The following is a 16,998-nucleotide window of genomic DNA, read 5'->3' as shown; positions in this document are numbered from 1 at the left end:
ATGTAAAGCATTCTGAGAAAGGTTTCAGAATTACGATCTTCTGTGGCGAGATCTGGCAACACACTGCCATCACGTAAACCGTGGTGATTGTCGCATAGTATCCTGGACGCCGTATACACTGTGATGCCCCGCTGAGACCGTACGTCAGCGCGTCCGCCATATTGCGAGTGGCTCGTCCACCGTGCAAGCCAACATGGAATCAGAACATTGACATTAATCAAAAGTGCACAAACCAAAATGCACAAATGCAGATTGTGGTTACAAATGCACAGAGCAAAGTTCACAGATATGCTTCATTTGTTTCATGCACAACATTCATGCACAAATCATGCTGCAACATTCAACAGATTAAGATGAATTAAAAAAACAGCAACATGTCTACAAATCAAAACAGTAAGACGCTTCAATTCACAGTCCTTTTTTGGTAGTTAACATTCAATATTATATTAATAAGGAATGTGTATGTATTTTTCCTTAACTACATTGGTGTAAACAACAAAATGGCATCCCTTTCTTTCCTCTTGTGCCTAAAATCCTTCTCAAATTCAAAAAGACGAGATTGGTTTTGGCCGTCTTCTTTTTCACCTTCTCATTAATCATTTAACTCTCTGGATTCACGGCCTCTTTGGAGCATGTTTCATGGCTGCTCTTACTTTGATCCTGTCACACAATGAGATTTCCCAGGACGCGCCATTTTGGTGTTTGTAGCTTTAAATGCTAATGAGGAGGACAGAGGCGGGATGAGGAGGAGCGCGGCCTATAGAAGTTGAGGGGACATTTGCAGAAATGATGAACACCACTCACCAACCACAATGTCTGGCACAAACAGGGAAGTTGAGTTTTTTTTTTTTCAGAAAAAATAAAATGAACCCACTGGTTCTTCAGAGTCTCGCGTGACTGAACTAAAAAAATTAATTTGTGCTCAGTTTCACATCCAATCACAGAGCATCTGCATTTCCTCACTCGTTCAGAAGCAGTGACGGCAGGTGGAGATACTGTTTTAGATGAGGGGCGGGAAATTCTCTGGACACAGCATGAGAAACAGGAGGTAACCTTTCCCATTATGATGTCATAAGGGGACAAATTCAAGATCCGACCGCCTGAGCTGCCGCTCTCTGAACGGCGAAGCAGAATTACCAAAGCACGCTTTACGCCTATCGCCATTTGTAGCCACTGCAGGACCATAGCGTCTTTATCGTTTTCTTCTCGTTTCCGCAGAAAAGACACTCGCAATATGGCGGCGACGTCGACGCACGACGCTGCGGGTCACGTGGCTTCTGTGTACGCCCATGCCTTTAGCCGCTAGTTGCTACCTGCAGCGGTTTGGTTGTAATCCAGTAAAACTTCTTCGTAAAACATGAACGGCCCGAAGTTGGAGTTGGAGGAACTTCACGAGAGCGTGGAGGAGAAGGAGAACCGACTCGCCGCCGCGAACCAGGTATCTTCTGCTTTCACTGTCTGCAGCCGACGAAGTTGCTTTTACGTTCGCCGCGAAGCATGAACCTTTCGTGTTGCAATGTTTGTTTGCGACTCAAGTTACTCTTTGTGGTTTGTCATGAACTTAACTAGTCACTAATACGTTTACTGCGGTCGCATGATGAACCGTGTGAGCGTTGTGTTTTGCAGACCATCAGTGGACTTCAGAGCGAAGTGCAGAGCCTGCAGCGTCTGCTGCACAGCCAGGAGGCTGAGATCGAGCTCCTGCAACAAGAGCTGGAGATCCAGAGGAGGTAGGATCCCCTCTGCCAGCTGTCAGCTTTAGCATGTTAAAAAAAAAAAAGTTGCATTGATATTTAATGACCTTTCACCTCCACAGGAAGTACCAGGATTTAATGAATTTGAACCAGAGTGTGCCCGCAGCTGACAGTGAAGCACTGGTGCAGGTTTCCTCTCTTTCCCTTCTTTTTAGTTGGAACAGTGTTGGGCTTGTCTATGAATACAGTCGTGCTCCTTGCAGACCGGAGGGAATCGTAATGCTTGCGTCCACCGGACTGTTTTCTAGGTGGTGGACGTCCTCGAACCGTCCGCCACAGAGCCGGAGGACACCGACTCCGACAGCAAGGACGGAGTAGGTGATGAGGCCGTCCCACCCACAGACCTGGGCACGTTAAGGAAGGTGTCTGTTAGAGTGGTGGACTTTCGTAATAAATCAGGACAGAATGCAGGAGATGCAGCCGAAGAGCAGCAGAAAGAAGCAGAAGGAGGCAAGTACACTGTGAGATGGGGTGTTCGGGACACACAGAGACGTTTTTTTTTTTTTAATTAAAAGAATATTTGGTCCGTGTTTGGTAATCACATCATCACATTTGCAATTGCCTTGTTAATTTGTGTTGTATACTTTTATTTACCAGGATTGTTAGTGTTGCGTTTCATTTCTTTAACCTTAATCGCATGCTCTCAGTTTATGGAGGGTTGGAGAACAAAGGTTGGTGATGTTATTATGAACGATTCTGTGAGCTAGAGATTCAGATTTATGCACACAGTGCCATACTAACCATTATTTAAGAACTACGGATGCGCCCAATCTGAAATCAGGTTTGATGCCGATGTTTATGGAATTACCTTTCAATAATGGCAATCTTTACTAATGTAAACAATGGGCCATTAATAAAGTATTCATAAGAACAAGCATAAATCGATAAGTGACGTTAGCAGTGTGACTGTTCGCCCCCTGGTGGAACAGAGGTGAAATATTTACATTTTAAATTTGTTACGCAAAAGCGTTCGTTTCGGCCCACGACTATGTACAGTTGATACCTCGGTGTGCGGCAGTACCCCAGAGGCTCAGAAGTCACGGGTTCAAACCCCACTTGAGGCCGTTGTGTCCCTGAGCAAGACCAGCCTTTAAGTACTGATTGCAAGGCGCTCTGGGTAACAGCAAATGAACGAATGCGGAAAACGTCTTCTTTCCGTTTCAGACGAGGCGCCTTTGCACGTCCCGGACAATGACCACAAAGAGCGACCCTGCAAGCAGAAGAGGAAGGAGGAGGGAAAGAAGAAACGCTCCAGCCAGAAGAGTCATTTCTGCCCTGAGTGTGGGAAGGGTTTCTTCCGGCCATCGGTGCTCAAGAAGCACCAGATGAAACACACGGGCGGGCCGCGGTTCCACTGCTCCCAGTGCACGGAGGGCTTTTCCGGCCAGCGGCAGCTGAAGTCCCACGTGTCGAAGGTGCATGCGGGAGAGAAGCGGCACCGGTGCCCGGAGTGCAGCAGGGACTACGCCAGTGAGGGCAGCCTCCGCGCGCACAGGAAGCTGCACTCGGGGGAGAAGCCCTTCGCCTGCCCCCAGTGCGGCGCCAGCTTCTCGCTGCTGGGCAACCTGAAGACCCATCAGAGGGGCCACGCCGGACACAAGCCCCACGTGTGCGGCGTGTGCGGCGGCCGCTACGTCCACCCGGCGCACCTCCGGAGACACCAGAGGGTCCACACGGGGGAGAAGCCCTTCGCGTGCCCCCGCTGCGACGCGCGCTTCTCCCGGAGCAACAACTTGAAGTCGCACATGCTGACCCACACGGGCGAGAAGCCCCACGGGTGCGGCGAGTGTGGCAAGCGCTTCGGTCACCCGGGCAACCTGAGGATGCACCAGAGGACCCACACGGGGGAGAAGCCGTACCTCTGTCCCCACTGCGGGAAGCGCTTCGCCCTGTCCAACTACTTCAACAACCACCTGCGGATTCACCTCGGCGAGCGGCCGTACAAGTGCCCCGACTGCGGCCGCGCCTTCGCCCAGATGACCAACCTCAAGCACCACGTGAAGCGGCACACCGGCGAGAAGCCGTACCGGTGCAGCCAGTGCGGGAGGTCCTTCGCCAGGTCGGACTCCTTCCACACCCACATGAGGGTGCACACGGGCGAGAAGCCGTACGAGTGCAACATATGCCGGATCAGCTTCCGTCACCGCGGGACCCTCTTGGGCCACAAGAGGAAACACGTTAGTGAGGCCCACGACGGCGAAGGTCAGCCCGCCAGTCTAGAGCCTGATCAGCAAATCTAATAGAGGTCGTCCATTTTGCTAAACGCTTCAGATGGCTTTAACACCATGAAAGTGTTGATGTTACCATGACGATGTTACCATGTTACCATGACATTTTATAGGGGGGGTAGTAGCCTAGTGGGTAACACACTCGCCTATGAACCAGAAGACCCAGGTTCAAATCCCACTTACTACCATCGTGTCCCTGAGCAAGACACTTAACCCTGATTGTCTCTAGGGGGGGACTGTCCCTGTAACTACTGATTGTAAGTCGCTCTGGATAAGGGCGTCTGATAAATGCTGTAAAATGTAAATGTATTTCGCCCGGTATAAGAATGCATCATCAAACATTGCAGGCTTTCTGTGGAAAAAAGAAATCTCAGGAGCATGAGCACAGCACCAGGATGAACTGTGAGAAGAAGTGTGATTTTGGCTAAGGGCTTGCGGTTCTGAATTTATTTAAATTTTGTGATTTATTTATCGTTTTCATATGTTATCATGTCTGTACGTTACATAATGCATTATTTCGTGAAAATGTCACGTTGTGAGGTGATTTAACATTAATTCGAGTCCCCCGAGCCCGTCTGTGGTCCTGCAGTGGCTAGAAATGAGCTTTGGTCAGATCTGGAATGGTTACACAACTTCTCGTTTGCACCAAACATTGTGAGCGGTGTTGATGAGATAAGATCAACCTTTATTAGTCCCACAAGTGGGGAAATTGCATTTGTTAAGGCAGAAAGTGGATAGAAACAGAAGTAATAGCAGCTGAGGTAATTTTCACCAATGCCCCCTCAACTTCCGTGGGCCACTCCCCCTCCTCATTGGCATTTAAAGCTGCAGACACAGAAACAGGGCATCTCGGGATAAATGTCATCGGGGGACTGCATTTCGGAATGAGACTTCAGATACGGTATCCGGGGACCGCTAAGACCAACGTAAACGCTAAATAATTTTTCACGTCAGAAGGCCGTTGTGGAGAGGTCAACGAGGGGTCCCTCAGAGCCTCCTGCTGCACATGACAGCCCAGCAGAGCATTTCCAGCCTGGACACACTGGGGTACGTAGTCCGCTGCAAAACACACAACATGAAACGTCTAATTGATTATATCGTGAATAATTAATTTCAATTCAACCTAATTAGTCTCATTTCCATAGCTGCACCTTTCTGAGCTCGGACCCAGGCAGCTGCCTTCTTGGCTAGAATCTGCCACTCCGACTGAGCCTCCATTTTTATGCCGTGGAGCCAAACCAGAGCCAGAATCGTAGCAAACACGGCCCTGTCCGCCTGGACACAGAACAACAAGTTTCTACTTCATTTTACCTCCAGCGTGGAGTTTGGCTCGACCAAAAGTACCGGCTTTACCTGCAGTGGAATCTCTCTGGCCACTCTCCGTTCCCTCATCCCAAACACAGCAACCAGAGAGGAGTCCATTTCCCAGCAGCCCGAGGCTTTCTGGAGGGAGACGAGCTGCAGAAAGGCGTCTTTCTGGGGTTCTGGATCTAAAGGGATCCACACAGTAATAAGTAAATAGGTTTAAAGTCAAGTTCAGGTCAACTTTATTCTCACTGTAAAGTGCCATAGAGTACGTGACAGTGAAAGTAACTTCAGGAGTCATTTGCACGTGCATTTGACAAATATTGGTGTCTTGATGTTTAGAATGTATATAAAATGCATGTTTGAAAGACAGTATCATTGATGTTTTTTTTTGCAATACTTCTGGGTGGCCAGTTACTTTTTGCATTATATATATTTGTTAAAAGAAAGTATACAAGATGTCAGAATATCGTAGTGTATTCTGTTACATTACAGGGATATGCACATGGAGTGGTTGCTATGAAGGACTCTTCATGAAATACATTTCATTAAATTGCAGTGGGAAACATACCTGCATGATGTGGAATATGGCATCTTGCAAACACTGAACCCCCAATTCTCGACCTGGCACCCCCACCTGTAGAAATACCAGCACGCATTGTATTGTCATGAAATACACACAAAACCCAGTCACCAGGCTCTGAAGGGTTAAGCCGCCTCAATGCAAATGACATGGATTCACACAATAATAAATAAATAGGTTTAAAGTCAAGTTCGGGGTTACCCCTACCGCCATATACAGAGTAGAGATAAACAGAATGTTGTTTTATAGGTTAGGTGGATTTTTATTAATCCCTGGTTTCATACACAATATTAAAAAAATTCTAAAAACCACTCAATACTAAATAAATCTTGTTTTTGCCTGTAAGGTGCCATAGAGAAGGTGGCGATGTACCCAGGACCCCAACAAATTATTGCACATGCATTGAAAATGTGATGTCTTCAGAACACGTTCAGATGCATATAAAACACATGTTTGAAAGGCATTATCATTATTGGTTTAATTTGCAATACTTCAGAAATACATTTCATTAAAATTCAGATGAAAACATACCTGCATGATGTGGAATGGATCTTGCAAACATTGAACCCCCACTTCTCGACCTGGCACCTGTAGGAATACCAGCACAGATCATCTTATCATCGAATACACACACACAAAACCCAGTCACCAGGCTCTGAAGCGTTAACCTGCCTTACTGCAAAAGGTTAAAAACAAGTCTCTTGACGTGCTACTGCTGTGCCACTATTGACACAAAATGTGATATTAATTTATTGAATATGCCGCTTTCTGTCGTGTTGCATTCTTGTCACTGTGCCTGATGAAGGCCCGAGGGATTCATCTGTTTCCACTTTTTAACTTTCATAGTAAGAACGTTCTGCATGTGGTGCACCCATTGGCATCTCTGAGAAAGAGAGGACATACATGGATTCTCACAATAGTAAGTCAAGTTCAGGTTAACCATATTGTTATTCCTCCATATACAGACTACAGATAAACAGAATGCTATTTCATAGGTTAGGTTCGGTAGATTTTTACTAATCCCTGGTTTCACATACAATATTGTAGGTGACGATGTACCCAGGACCCCAGCAAATTATTGCACATGCATTTGTAAAAGTGGTGTCTTCAGAATATGTTTAGATGCATGTAAAACGCATGTTAGAAAGGCATTGTCATTACTGGTTTCATTTGCAATACATCTTGCAGACGGTGAATGCCTTTTTCTGGCCTTAACATACTGTCATCACACACACACTTCATCTGCCTCACTGCAAAAGAAAACTGGCAAAATTAGCCATCCTTCAATCAAAAAGGTCTTCGACTGATGTGGTACTACTGTAGCACTATTGGCACAAAATGTGACATTGGTTATAAAATGTGATATTTCTGTTGCATTGTTGGATCCAAATGTCTTGACGTTTAACATTTTTATAGTATGAAACAGTATTTTGACTTTTTGCAAGTGCATTAACAGGTGGCCTATCTGAAAATTAGACACACACAATCACACACAAATGAATACTATTCTTCTTAAGACGGGTCTTAAACACACACACTGACCTGCAGTAGGTACAGTCCTGCGGAGCAGCGGCCCCTGCACGGCCTGCCCGCTCCCCTTGTGGACGGCGATGAAGGAGGTGAAGTAGCTGCTCACCCCAGCCTGGAGGCTGAGCCGCAGCACCTTCTCTTTCAGACCCTCCTGCTCCAGAGAGCGCAGCAGGGCCCGGGCACCCAGCCTGTGGAGACTCAGCCTGCAGAGAGGAACTTCCTCATTGAAACAGCAAAAAAACACACGCAGGCCCCCAACAGGAAAAAAAAGATAAATGTGTGTGTATGATTGTGTGTGCTCAGCTTACCCAGTATCCTGAGTAGGCTTAAGGCTGAAGCTGAGCTTCGTTGAGAAAGCCCGCTCTGCCACATAATACTTCACAGTTAAAGATCCCTCACTGTCCCGTGGGTCCTGAAAGTCAGAAACAGGTTACTTGGAAATGCAAATTTACTTAAAATGTAATAGAAGTGCAACTATATGAAATTACTGTGAAAGTATGAAATGTATGTGCATGTGATGTGAAATTATGAATGAATATTTTTAGCTGCTAGCCATTCTGAAATGTTACAGCAGTACTAAACATTGGCTTCTGCCAAACTCTTTTCAATGCATGAATTACCATCATTATAATTTTATAAAGCTGATAACAGCCACTGCAAGGCTGTAACATATTAAAAAGGTTAACTCTTTACTCCCCCATACTGCTGTGGAACGATAGGGGAAATAAAATATGGGGGATATACACAGGGCCACTGGGTCCTTTTTTTTTTATTTAAACTATGTATAGACCATTAGTCAGAATCAGCGTTTCTCAATACTGCTCTTGGATTAAAACTGGCCAGAACGTCTCCAGACTGACCAAAATTAGCCCACGGTTGTATGAAGACGACATCAACGGTTCCTTCACCTGCCCAGTAAGTTGGGCATACATCAGTGCCCTTTGACCCTGGAAAATCACACTGATGGGTGGGGACAAAGTGATCGCAGACATCCCCCCTGGAAGATTCCACACAACGGAGATGTCATCCACTGCTTGCTGCAGGGCATAGCTGAGAGACTGCATCACCTGAGAGGAAAGAATGAGAGGAAGATGAGGTTCACTGTCTGAAAAGTGACAATTCATAGGTATTGGACAGGAAGGGAGGTTTGGGACAAACTGAAGGATTTCTGCCCTGTTTTGCAATGCATCCAGAATGATGAGTGGATTGCCACGTTGCTCCTTCCACAGGCCATATTACGTCCGTAGCCATAGGGCTGTAGTGATATGTGTTATTTGTATGCTTTCTTCTGTTGTGTTTGTGTATGTCTGCGGCATTTACAGCATTTATCAGACGCCCTTCTCCAGAACGCCTTACAATCAGTAGTGACAGGGACAGTTTCCCTGCTCAGGGACACGATGGTAGTAAGTGGGATTTGAACCTGGGTCTTCTGGTCCACAAGCAAGTGTGTTACCCACTAGGCTACTACCACCACGTCCACCCTAGTGCGACACGTCCTCTTAAGACAGGGCTGTTCTTTTTAAGACATTTTTCCATCTGTATATAATCTCCGGCTTGTGTGTGTTGTGTTCCTAGTATCGTTACTAATGTTTTGTTGTACTCAGCACCGTTCGGTCCTCTGTCGGTCGATTATTCGTTGAAGCCCAATTCAATCCCGCCTTTTAGGCTTGGCCAGATGGCTCCGCCTCCTCTTAATAAAGCCCCCTGCGCCCACCCGTTGCCTCATCCTTCACCTCTTCACTTGCGGTTTTCTTCTGAGCCCACATGAGTACCCATGTGCATGAATTTTGGAGCTTCGACTTAACAGTCGACAGAACAAGCTACCACTGTACCGCCTCCTTTCTCGTGCTCTGAATTTATACTTAAATTTATCTTTAAATATCAGATTACGGTCTTTTTCACCTTCGTCGAGCCTCACTCACCAGCAATGCTTCGGCAGAAGGCCTCTACTAAGAAGGTCGAGGACCCATCGTGCACCTGCCCCAGCGGCTGCAGCCTCACCAATGGAGGAGAACCTGTCTAAGGCCCTTCATAATGGCAGCACAGTGGGCACGGTCTGATTCTGTGCGTGGCGCACTCCATCAATCATCCCAGCCAGCCTAGTGGGGTTTTTTGAGCATCTGTCAGCAGTTCCGTGGAATCCGTGGAGAAGAGTCAGGGCAAGCAGGTGGTCCTTAGCGAAGATCCAAACACAAGAATACAGTGGAGGCTAGCAGCAACGTGGAAAACCAAACGATGAGCAGGCAGTGTATAAGCTGACTGATGGTCCTTTTATGCTGGGATTCTGTTCTGTTCTCCTCCTCTTCCGGTTCTGGGTGGTTCTTCCTCTGGAACATCCAGGCCCCCCCTGGGGCTGGGACAATCAATTATTGCACTCTTAATGTTAAATGTTGTTCTGTTTCACTGTGTACTGTCCAACTCAACGTTATCATCTCACCACATGCAACATTTATATTGATTGTGAAGTTTTAGCTGAGATGACAATAAAGCTCACTTGAACTTAAACATGATGATGTGTTCACATGCGTATGTGGATTTGCTTGAGTTGGTTTGGCCTCGGACCTTCTTACCTTGGGCTGGATGCGCTCCGTTTCTGATGAACTGGGCATGTCCACGGCCCTCCTTGGCCATTCCGGTGATGAGAGCAGTGCTGGCGCCCTCTCCGATACCAAAGCTGAAGCACCTGCAGACACACAACAGATAATGTTGCCAAATCAGTCTAGAGAGGAGGGCTATTCTTGTTTTACCTGTGAAAACAGGCGTTTTTCTTCACCAGATCCAATACATTGCTGGTGTCACACACTTCGCCATCTGTAAAAAGAAACAGCTGCAAACACAGATTTGTTCATTATTCCAACTGAAGGTGTGTGTGTGTGTGCAGACTGACTGTAAAGCTACTTACTTGTCTGGGGTGATCGGGCAGGCAGGGCTGGCTGTAGATGTGTTTCAGAGGCTTGAGTATTTCTGTCCCTCCCATGTTGGCCCTCATTGCATCCACTTTCTTAAGCGCTTCCTCCATGTTCATCTGGTCGTACACAATACTCTTGCTGTGGCGTGAGAGTGAGGTGAATATACACTGGTACGGAAAGTATTCAGACCCCCTTAAATTTTGCAGCCATTTGCTAAAATCATTTAAGTATTTTTTCCCTTGTTATTGTACACACAGCAACCCATATTGACAGAAAAACACAGAATTCTTGACATTTTTGTAGATTTAATGAGGAAGAAAAACAGAAATATTACACGGTCCTATGTATATTCAGAGCCTTTGCTGAAACGCTCATATATTTAACTCTGGCACTGTCCATGTCTTCTGATCTTCCTTGAGATGGTTCTATACCTTCATTTGAGTCCAACTCACAAATATCACTGTGACTGAGCTCCAGACATGCAGTCAGGAGATGGGAGAAGGTTGTAGAAAGATCAAAAGGGAGCTTCTACTAAATACTGAGCAAAGGGTTTGAATATTTAGTGGGACAAAAAAAATGTTTAGGACCAAGTGATATTTCAGTTTTTCTTTGTCAACAACTCAATTTTTCTGTCAATATGAGGTTCTGTCTGTATATTAATGAGGAAAAAAATGTACTTAAAAAAAAAGTACTTAAATAAAAAAAGGTTTTGAAAGGTGCGAACTCACTGGAAAAAGGATTCGTAATCGGAGCCAAAGCTATAGATGTTGAAGTAGCAGCCCATGGGGAGACTCTTAAGCAGCAGCAGAAGGGTGTCCTGCAGAAAGAAAGGTTCAGACAATGAATTAAGATGAAGTGCTGTTCATCCTTTTCGGGCATATATCTGACAGCTGACCTGACTGCAGGAAACTAGTCCAGAAGAAAGAAAATGCAGAGAGTGACTTCAACAAGACTAACTAGTTATATTAGCAGTACTACAAATAAAGTTTAGTATTGGCTTGAGGAAGACTTTGAGGTGTTAACATGTCCTCCAACTTATCCAGGTAGCAATCAGATCAAGGCTCCATGGTAGATCTTGGGTCGTCTACTGTTCAGATTAAATTTAGATCAATATTTCCCCCCACATTTTGTTTCTCTCTCAGGCCATTTTTCAATCTGATCTTGTGTCCACACGGAAACTCAGAACCGGCAGAAGGTGGTGATCCTCACAACAAAAAACAAGTGCTAAACACCTCTGGGAACTCCTTCAAGACTGTTGGAAAACCATATCAGGTGACGACCTCTTGAAGCTCATCGAGAGAATGCCAAGAGTGTACAAAGCAGGAATCAGAGCAAAGAAACTAGAATATAAACATGTTTTCAGTTATTTCACCTTTTTTTGTTAAGTACATAACTTCACATGTGTTCATTCATAGTTTTGATGCCTTCAGTGAGAATCTACTAACGTAAATGGTCATGAAAATAAAGAAAACACATTGAATGGGAGGGTGTGACAGAACTTTTGGCTCCACCTGCTGGCTAATGTGCAAATAAAAAAGCGATTCTGTTCCCAACCAAATGACTGAAGTGTCAGGTGTCATCTTATATCACCCAGATACTGTACGCTCTAAAAATGGCACGGGGCAAATGGCTCCTCCGACTCAACTTCCTTCGTCTGGATGATTTAAACCCGCCCCCATCAATGTGTCACATGCACATCATTAAATCTTGTGTTTCTTTCTTTTTTCACCTATTGAGGATGCCAAAGTGAAGCTAAAAAGTGAAAAAGAAGGGAAAGGGATTGTTTTTGCCATTGTGACAAAGCAAGCAGATAGCATGATGCACATGACTAAATGTGCCCTCCATCACCCTTCTGATCATGAGTTCGCCACCTTAACCCCTAGACCACCACTGCACCATACTGGAGAAACCAGGTTAATTGTGTCAGTAAATCAGGTTTCGTACCCTGGTGCTGGCAATCCGTGTCTTCGCGTCAAGCTTGGCGCACATTATATTATCCATGCTTAGTGAACGGTCCACCAAGAAGATAAACTCTCCGCGTGGGGTATGTGATGAAGTGAATTCTGGGTACAAGCTGATCAAGACGACAGGATCTCCCATCAGAGAACCTGCACAGGTAGAGGTGGAAAAGATCAAAATAGAAGCTGGAGGTTCTCAGTCACCCAGGTCATGGTTATCTCAATAAGCGTTATTCCAATGACTTGTTTTGGTTCCTTGACACGAATTACCACCTTCAGGGCTCCACAGGGTTTATAAACCAGCTACGCCTAGTACTCAGGCGTGAGAAAGCCCTCTGGAATGGAACGGTGGAATGTTGTAAAGGAACCAAAACAAGTCCAGTTGCCCTTGGAATAACATTCTTTGAGATCAGAGTTGACAGTTCAAGGTAATGAGTATGTTTGTTGTATCAGATTATAATAATTATCACACTTCAGTTCAGTTCACTTCATTTCAAACCCCACCTGGCTCTGCTTTGGCTGACCCCGCCTCCACTATAGCAGTGGGCTGATGAGCATCCTGGTAATAAAACAGCAGCTCCACGTCCTGATTAAACTTGTGGCCTGAGGAGAGACTCGCCTGTGGAAAACGGAGGAGATCAAGCAGCTTTTCTCTCACAATCGGAGCTTAAACAAAGCCCAGACTCTACCTCGGCCAGGGTCTTCTCCGCATTGAGGAAAGTCAGGGGCTCCAGTTGACACTTGGACTCTACTTTAGTGATGGGCTGTGGTGAGGACAGGTGGACTTTCAAAGACAAGGTGTAGGGCACCGTAGCTGCTGGTACAGACGTCACCTGAGGAACGTCAGCCCGGCGTGTCTCTGAGAGAAGCAACAGAGACACGTTTGGCACATTTTTCTCTTCTTCAGACCTCTCGTGAAGAATCTGCTCTGTCCCTCACCGGGAGGTGCGTAGCGGGGGTTGAGTACTGCAGGAAGGCAGAAGCGCAGGGCGTGGTCGGCCTCCACAGTCAGCTCTATGATGTAGACCAGGGACACAGCGGCGCTCTCTCCTGGGCGGAGACTCCCCACATTCATCCGGAACACATCTGGGCTTTTATCACTCTCCTCCAGCAGAAAGGCCTGATGGCCTGAGCTCAGCGCATCATCATACTGCTCCCGCGCCTGAGACACGGACAAAGGACAGTTTTCCATAACAATCAATTGGGTTCATTGTCCATGTTGTTGCCGCTCCTGTTCCCTGCAACGCCGCCTGCAGGCATTGACCTGACATGACATGTATCACCTTGTTTAGTAACATCACAACCCATATCACTCTGCTTTCCTCACCTTCTCTTTGTCCTGCAGCTCCGCCACCACCTCGGCGTCCCCGATCTTGGCACCGAAGTGGCAGACGGCGGCGTCTCCGGGCAGGGGGAACACGAACACAGCCTCTATGGGGCTCTGCTCTTCATTCACGTATTTCAGGGTGGAGGTGACAGTAGCCACATGTCCCTTCACGTGTACCTCCACCTCCACGCCTTTCAGAGGAACTGGAGGATAAAAATGAGAATGAGAGAGAACAGATGGAAGAGGAAACACAATGGAAAAGTGGTAGTGGTAGTAGCCTAGTGGGTAACACACTTGCCTATGAACCAGAAGACCCAGGTTCAAACCCCACTAACTACCATTGTGTCCCTGAGCAAGACACTTAACCCTGAGTGTCTCCAGGGGGGGGGACTGTCCCTGTAACTACTGATTGTAAGTCGCTCTAAAATGTTGTAAAATGTAAAAAGACTTGGCTATTGGCTATTAATTAATGCAGGACCATGACATCAGAAGTGCACAAATACAAGGTGCTCTGAACTTCGAGTCCTCTGAGTGGGTTGCAGGTTCTTATAAATATGAAAAAAGAAAAAAGAGAAGCTCCATACCTGGTTCATTCTGGACAGTAAGCAGGCCACCACAGTCTGGCATTGTTCTTCAGACTACACACAAAAAATACATTTCTTGCAATCAGTGACAGCAACTAAAAAAATGTGTCTGAACAAATGAATTTAGACAGTCACTCTCTAGTCCAATAAAAGTCCAAAGTCGCTCGTCCAATACTAAGCATGAAATAGAGGAAATGTGAACTGCATGTTGTACGCCATTTAAATGAAACAGATCTTATAGTGCCTTGTAATTCGCTAGAGAATCAGTAGAGAATCGTTTGGCCTTATATTAACACAATTGAACCATGCTTAATATATAAACATAAATCACATATTATTTTGACAGGTTTATCTGGAGCAGGGTTAGAAGAGGAGGGAAAGAAAATATTTTTAAAAAGTAAGTTACGGTTGATTGTAGCTACCTGTGAATTATTTCGACTGCAGTACTGAAGAAGTAGACCTTCTTGTGATAAGCACCTGTTCCAGTGTAAAAAAAGACAATGTTCATATTTCATTTGCGTCAGTGCCCACTATCTGAACTGAATGGTTTTACAACCCCTGTAAGTTTATGATTGCAGCGAAAGACGAGACGTTGACATGTAATGAAACAATAAAAAGATTTTATTGTTTACTGGGCGGCATTTCCAATCAGCACATAGTGGGCCAACGTAATTTTAGATTGTTGTATTGTCATATTCAAGCTTAAAGTGTTTTGTGCACAGTGTAGCGGAGGTAGAAAATTCTCCCATGAGATGTTTCGTGGAATGATGGTTGCAGATCACTCAAAAGCGAAAACACACAGTGCTGTGCTGCAGTGTTTAACCCACCACCCTTGGTGAGCAGTGTGTGGGGACGGTGCTTTGCTCAGGATTCGGGACTCGAACCGGCAACCTTCCACTTCCCCACTAGATCCCCACTAGATCACCGCTGCCCCTCTCCTGCTAGGTGGCAGTAAGGGTGAGCGGCATAGATTTTCTTATCATCTCCACAGCTTTTTATGGCAAGAGGCAGAAACCACTGTTGCCACATCCACTTATTGTCTTTGTATGTGTGTGTGTGTGCGTTTGTGTGTATGTGTATATATAAACCTGTTCCAGGGTGGTAGGGTCTAGTGGGTAACACACTCTCCTATGAACCAGAAGACCCAGGTTCAAATCCCACTTACTACCATTGTGTCCCTGAGCAAGACACTTAACCCTAAGTTGCTCCAGGGGGACTGTCCCTTGTAACTACTAATTGTAAGTCGCTCTGGATAAGGGCGTCTGATAAATGCCGTAAGTGTAAATGTTCCAGGTTTTCATCACAATGTTGGGTCACTGTGTTGTGTTTAAATACTTCTTTAGTTGTTGGCTGTAGGACTGTGTGTCAAAATCTCATGTGGTGAATAACGATACAATCGTACACACATGCATCGTAAAATGATGAGCATTCCTTTTCATTTCTCATGAAAAGAGGACCTTCAGTGTTCTACATTACTAAAGATCTAAAAAGAATTCATTAGTAAGTTAATTAGTAAGACTCAAGCATGACCGCAGCATGAATGGGCACAAAAAATTTATTTAGGGTCTTTTACAAGGACCATATAAGCAGGATAATTTCAGAGGGCAGAAACATTCCAGATGGACACCGTCACAACTGTGAAGAGGGTATTGTCATTTAAAGGGTATTGACTTTGATTATACGTGAAAGCATATATTCAAATCCCACTTACTACCATTGTGTCCCTGAGCAAAACACTTAACCCTAAATTGCTCTGGGGGGGACTGTCCCTGTAACTACTGACTGTAAGTCGCTCTGGTTAAGGGCGTCTGATAAATGCTGTAAATGTAATGTGCCGACCTCCAGGAATTTTTTATCCATAATACCGCTTGACCAGTGTCACCCGATGTGACAGATACAGCTGTGTTTTAGATTAAAGTATTCTGGGTGCATCACATTTCCTGAACAGTGACCGATCTTACTTACTTACTAACAGTGACCGAAAACCGGCGGAAGCAGCATGATGCTCTGAGCAATGTTCGGAAACGTTGTGGTGCTGTATCTTATGACCAAAAGATGTGTCACTGTGTTGCACCACGAAACGTGTCCTCTGTGTTGTCCCCATCACCCTTAGTGAGCAGTGGGCGCCTTGAACGGTTTGGGAAGTGCCGGATAACTGTGTAATATGTGACTGTAATAGTATAAAAGTAGAATAGTTTTTTATTGTGTTTTATTGAGGTGGTAAATATACGTGACAGTCCCCTTCTTCTTTAAGCCATGTTTAGAAGAAACCCAGGATTAGTGTTGGGTGCTCTACAGGGTGGGCCATTTATATGGATACACCTTAATAAAATGGGAATGGTTGGTGACATTGAACACATTTTATAAGTGGTCAGAAACTTGTAAATAACTCATGAAAGAATAAAGTTATGTTAAAACCAACACCATTGTTTTTCTTGTGAAATTACCAATACATTTGATGTCACATGACCCTCTTCCTATTGAAAAAACAAAAGTTGGATCCAAGATGACCGACTTCAAAATGGCCACTATGGTCACCACCCAACTTGAAAAGTTTGCCCCATCACATATACTAATGTGCCACAAACAGGACGTTAATATCACCAACTATTCCCATTTTATTAAGGTGGATCCATATAAATGGCCCACCCTGTACAGAGCAGGAATGTTTGCCGCTGAACTGTAGTTGTATTCTGTTCGGATAGTTCAGTTGTTCTATAGGTCGATTTCCCATGATGTCATGCCAAGGTGCGAAGTGAAGGAGTGAGGATCTGCCAACTGAAAAAATGCCCGTGCTTAGTCTACTGCTGCTCGACATGT

At 45.4% G+C, this 16,998-nt stretch overlaps 2 protein-coding genes across 3 annotated transcripts; one reads left to right on the top strand and one right to left on the bottom strand.

Annotated features, from left to right (window-relative positions):
* Positions 1 to 1,082: 1,082 nt before the first annotated feature.
* On the top strand, positions 1,083 to 4,640 carry LOC114785729 (zinc finger protein 501-like). Of its 2 annotated transcripts, none has more exons than XM_028972269.1 (5): positions 1,083 to 1,438; positions 1,627 to 1,730; positions 1,817 to 1,877; positions 2,003 to 2,204; positions 2,919 to 4,640. In XM_028972269.1, the coding sequence occupies exons 1-5, from the start codon at positions 1,358 to 1,360 to the stop codon at positions 3,992 to 3,994; spliced, it is 1,524 nt and encodes a 507-aa protein (XP_028828102.1). In that variant the 5' UTR covers positions 1,083 to 1,357; the 3' UTR covers positions 3,995 to 4,640. The 2 variants fall into 2 exon arrangements, with proteins under 2 accessions (XP_028828102.1, XP_028828101.1); XM_028972268.1 differs by having other exon boundaries at positions 1,817 to 1,883.
* LOC114785220 (von Willebrand factor A domain-containing protein 5A-like) lies at positions 4,317 to 14,221 on the bottom strand. The gene is given in 20 exon segments (XM_028971125.1): positions 4,317 to 4,334; positions 4,932 to 5,041; positions 5,134 to 5,257; positions 5,336 to 5,472; positions 5,859 to 5,924; positions 6,402 to 6,458; positions 7,413 to 7,603; positions 7,709 to 7,812; positions 8,309 to 8,467; positions 9,971 to 9,992; positions 9,994 to 10,083; positions 10,148 to 10,227; positions 10,303 to 10,447; positions 11,038 to 11,126; positions 12,254 to 12,417; positions 12,772 to 12,886; positions 12,957 to 13,126; positions 13,207 to 13,429; positions 13,595 to 13,872; positions 14,179 to 14,221. Coding segments are annotated over 20 exon segments (2,385 nt in total).
* Between the last annotated feature and the right edge of the window lie 2,777 nt (positions 14,222 to 16,998).

The sequence above is a fragment of the Denticeps clupeoides genome, chromosome 3, assembly GCF_900700375.1.
Source record: "Denticeps clupeoides chromosome 3, fDenClu1.1, whole genome shotgun sequence".
Classification (NCBI taxonomy): domain Eukaryota; kingdom Metazoa; phylum Chordata; class Actinopteri; order Clupeiformes; family Denticipitidae; genus Denticeps; species Denticeps clupeoides.
This window is presented reverse-complemented; position numbering and strand designations above follow the sequence as displayed.

Coding starts and splice junctions, on each gene's coding strand:
- LOC114785729 (XM_028972268.1), top strand. CDS start 1,358: ATGAACGGCCCGAAGTTGGAGTTGGAGGAACTTCACGAGAGCGTGGAG. Junction 1,731..1,816: donor GAGCTGGAGATCCAGAGGAG/GTAGGATCCCCT, acceptor TCACCTCCACAG/GAAGTACCAGGATTTAATGA. Junction 2,205..2,918: donor GCAGAAAGAAGCAGAAGGAG/GCAAGTACACTG, acceptor TTTCCGTTTCAG/ACGAGGCGCCTTTGCACGTC.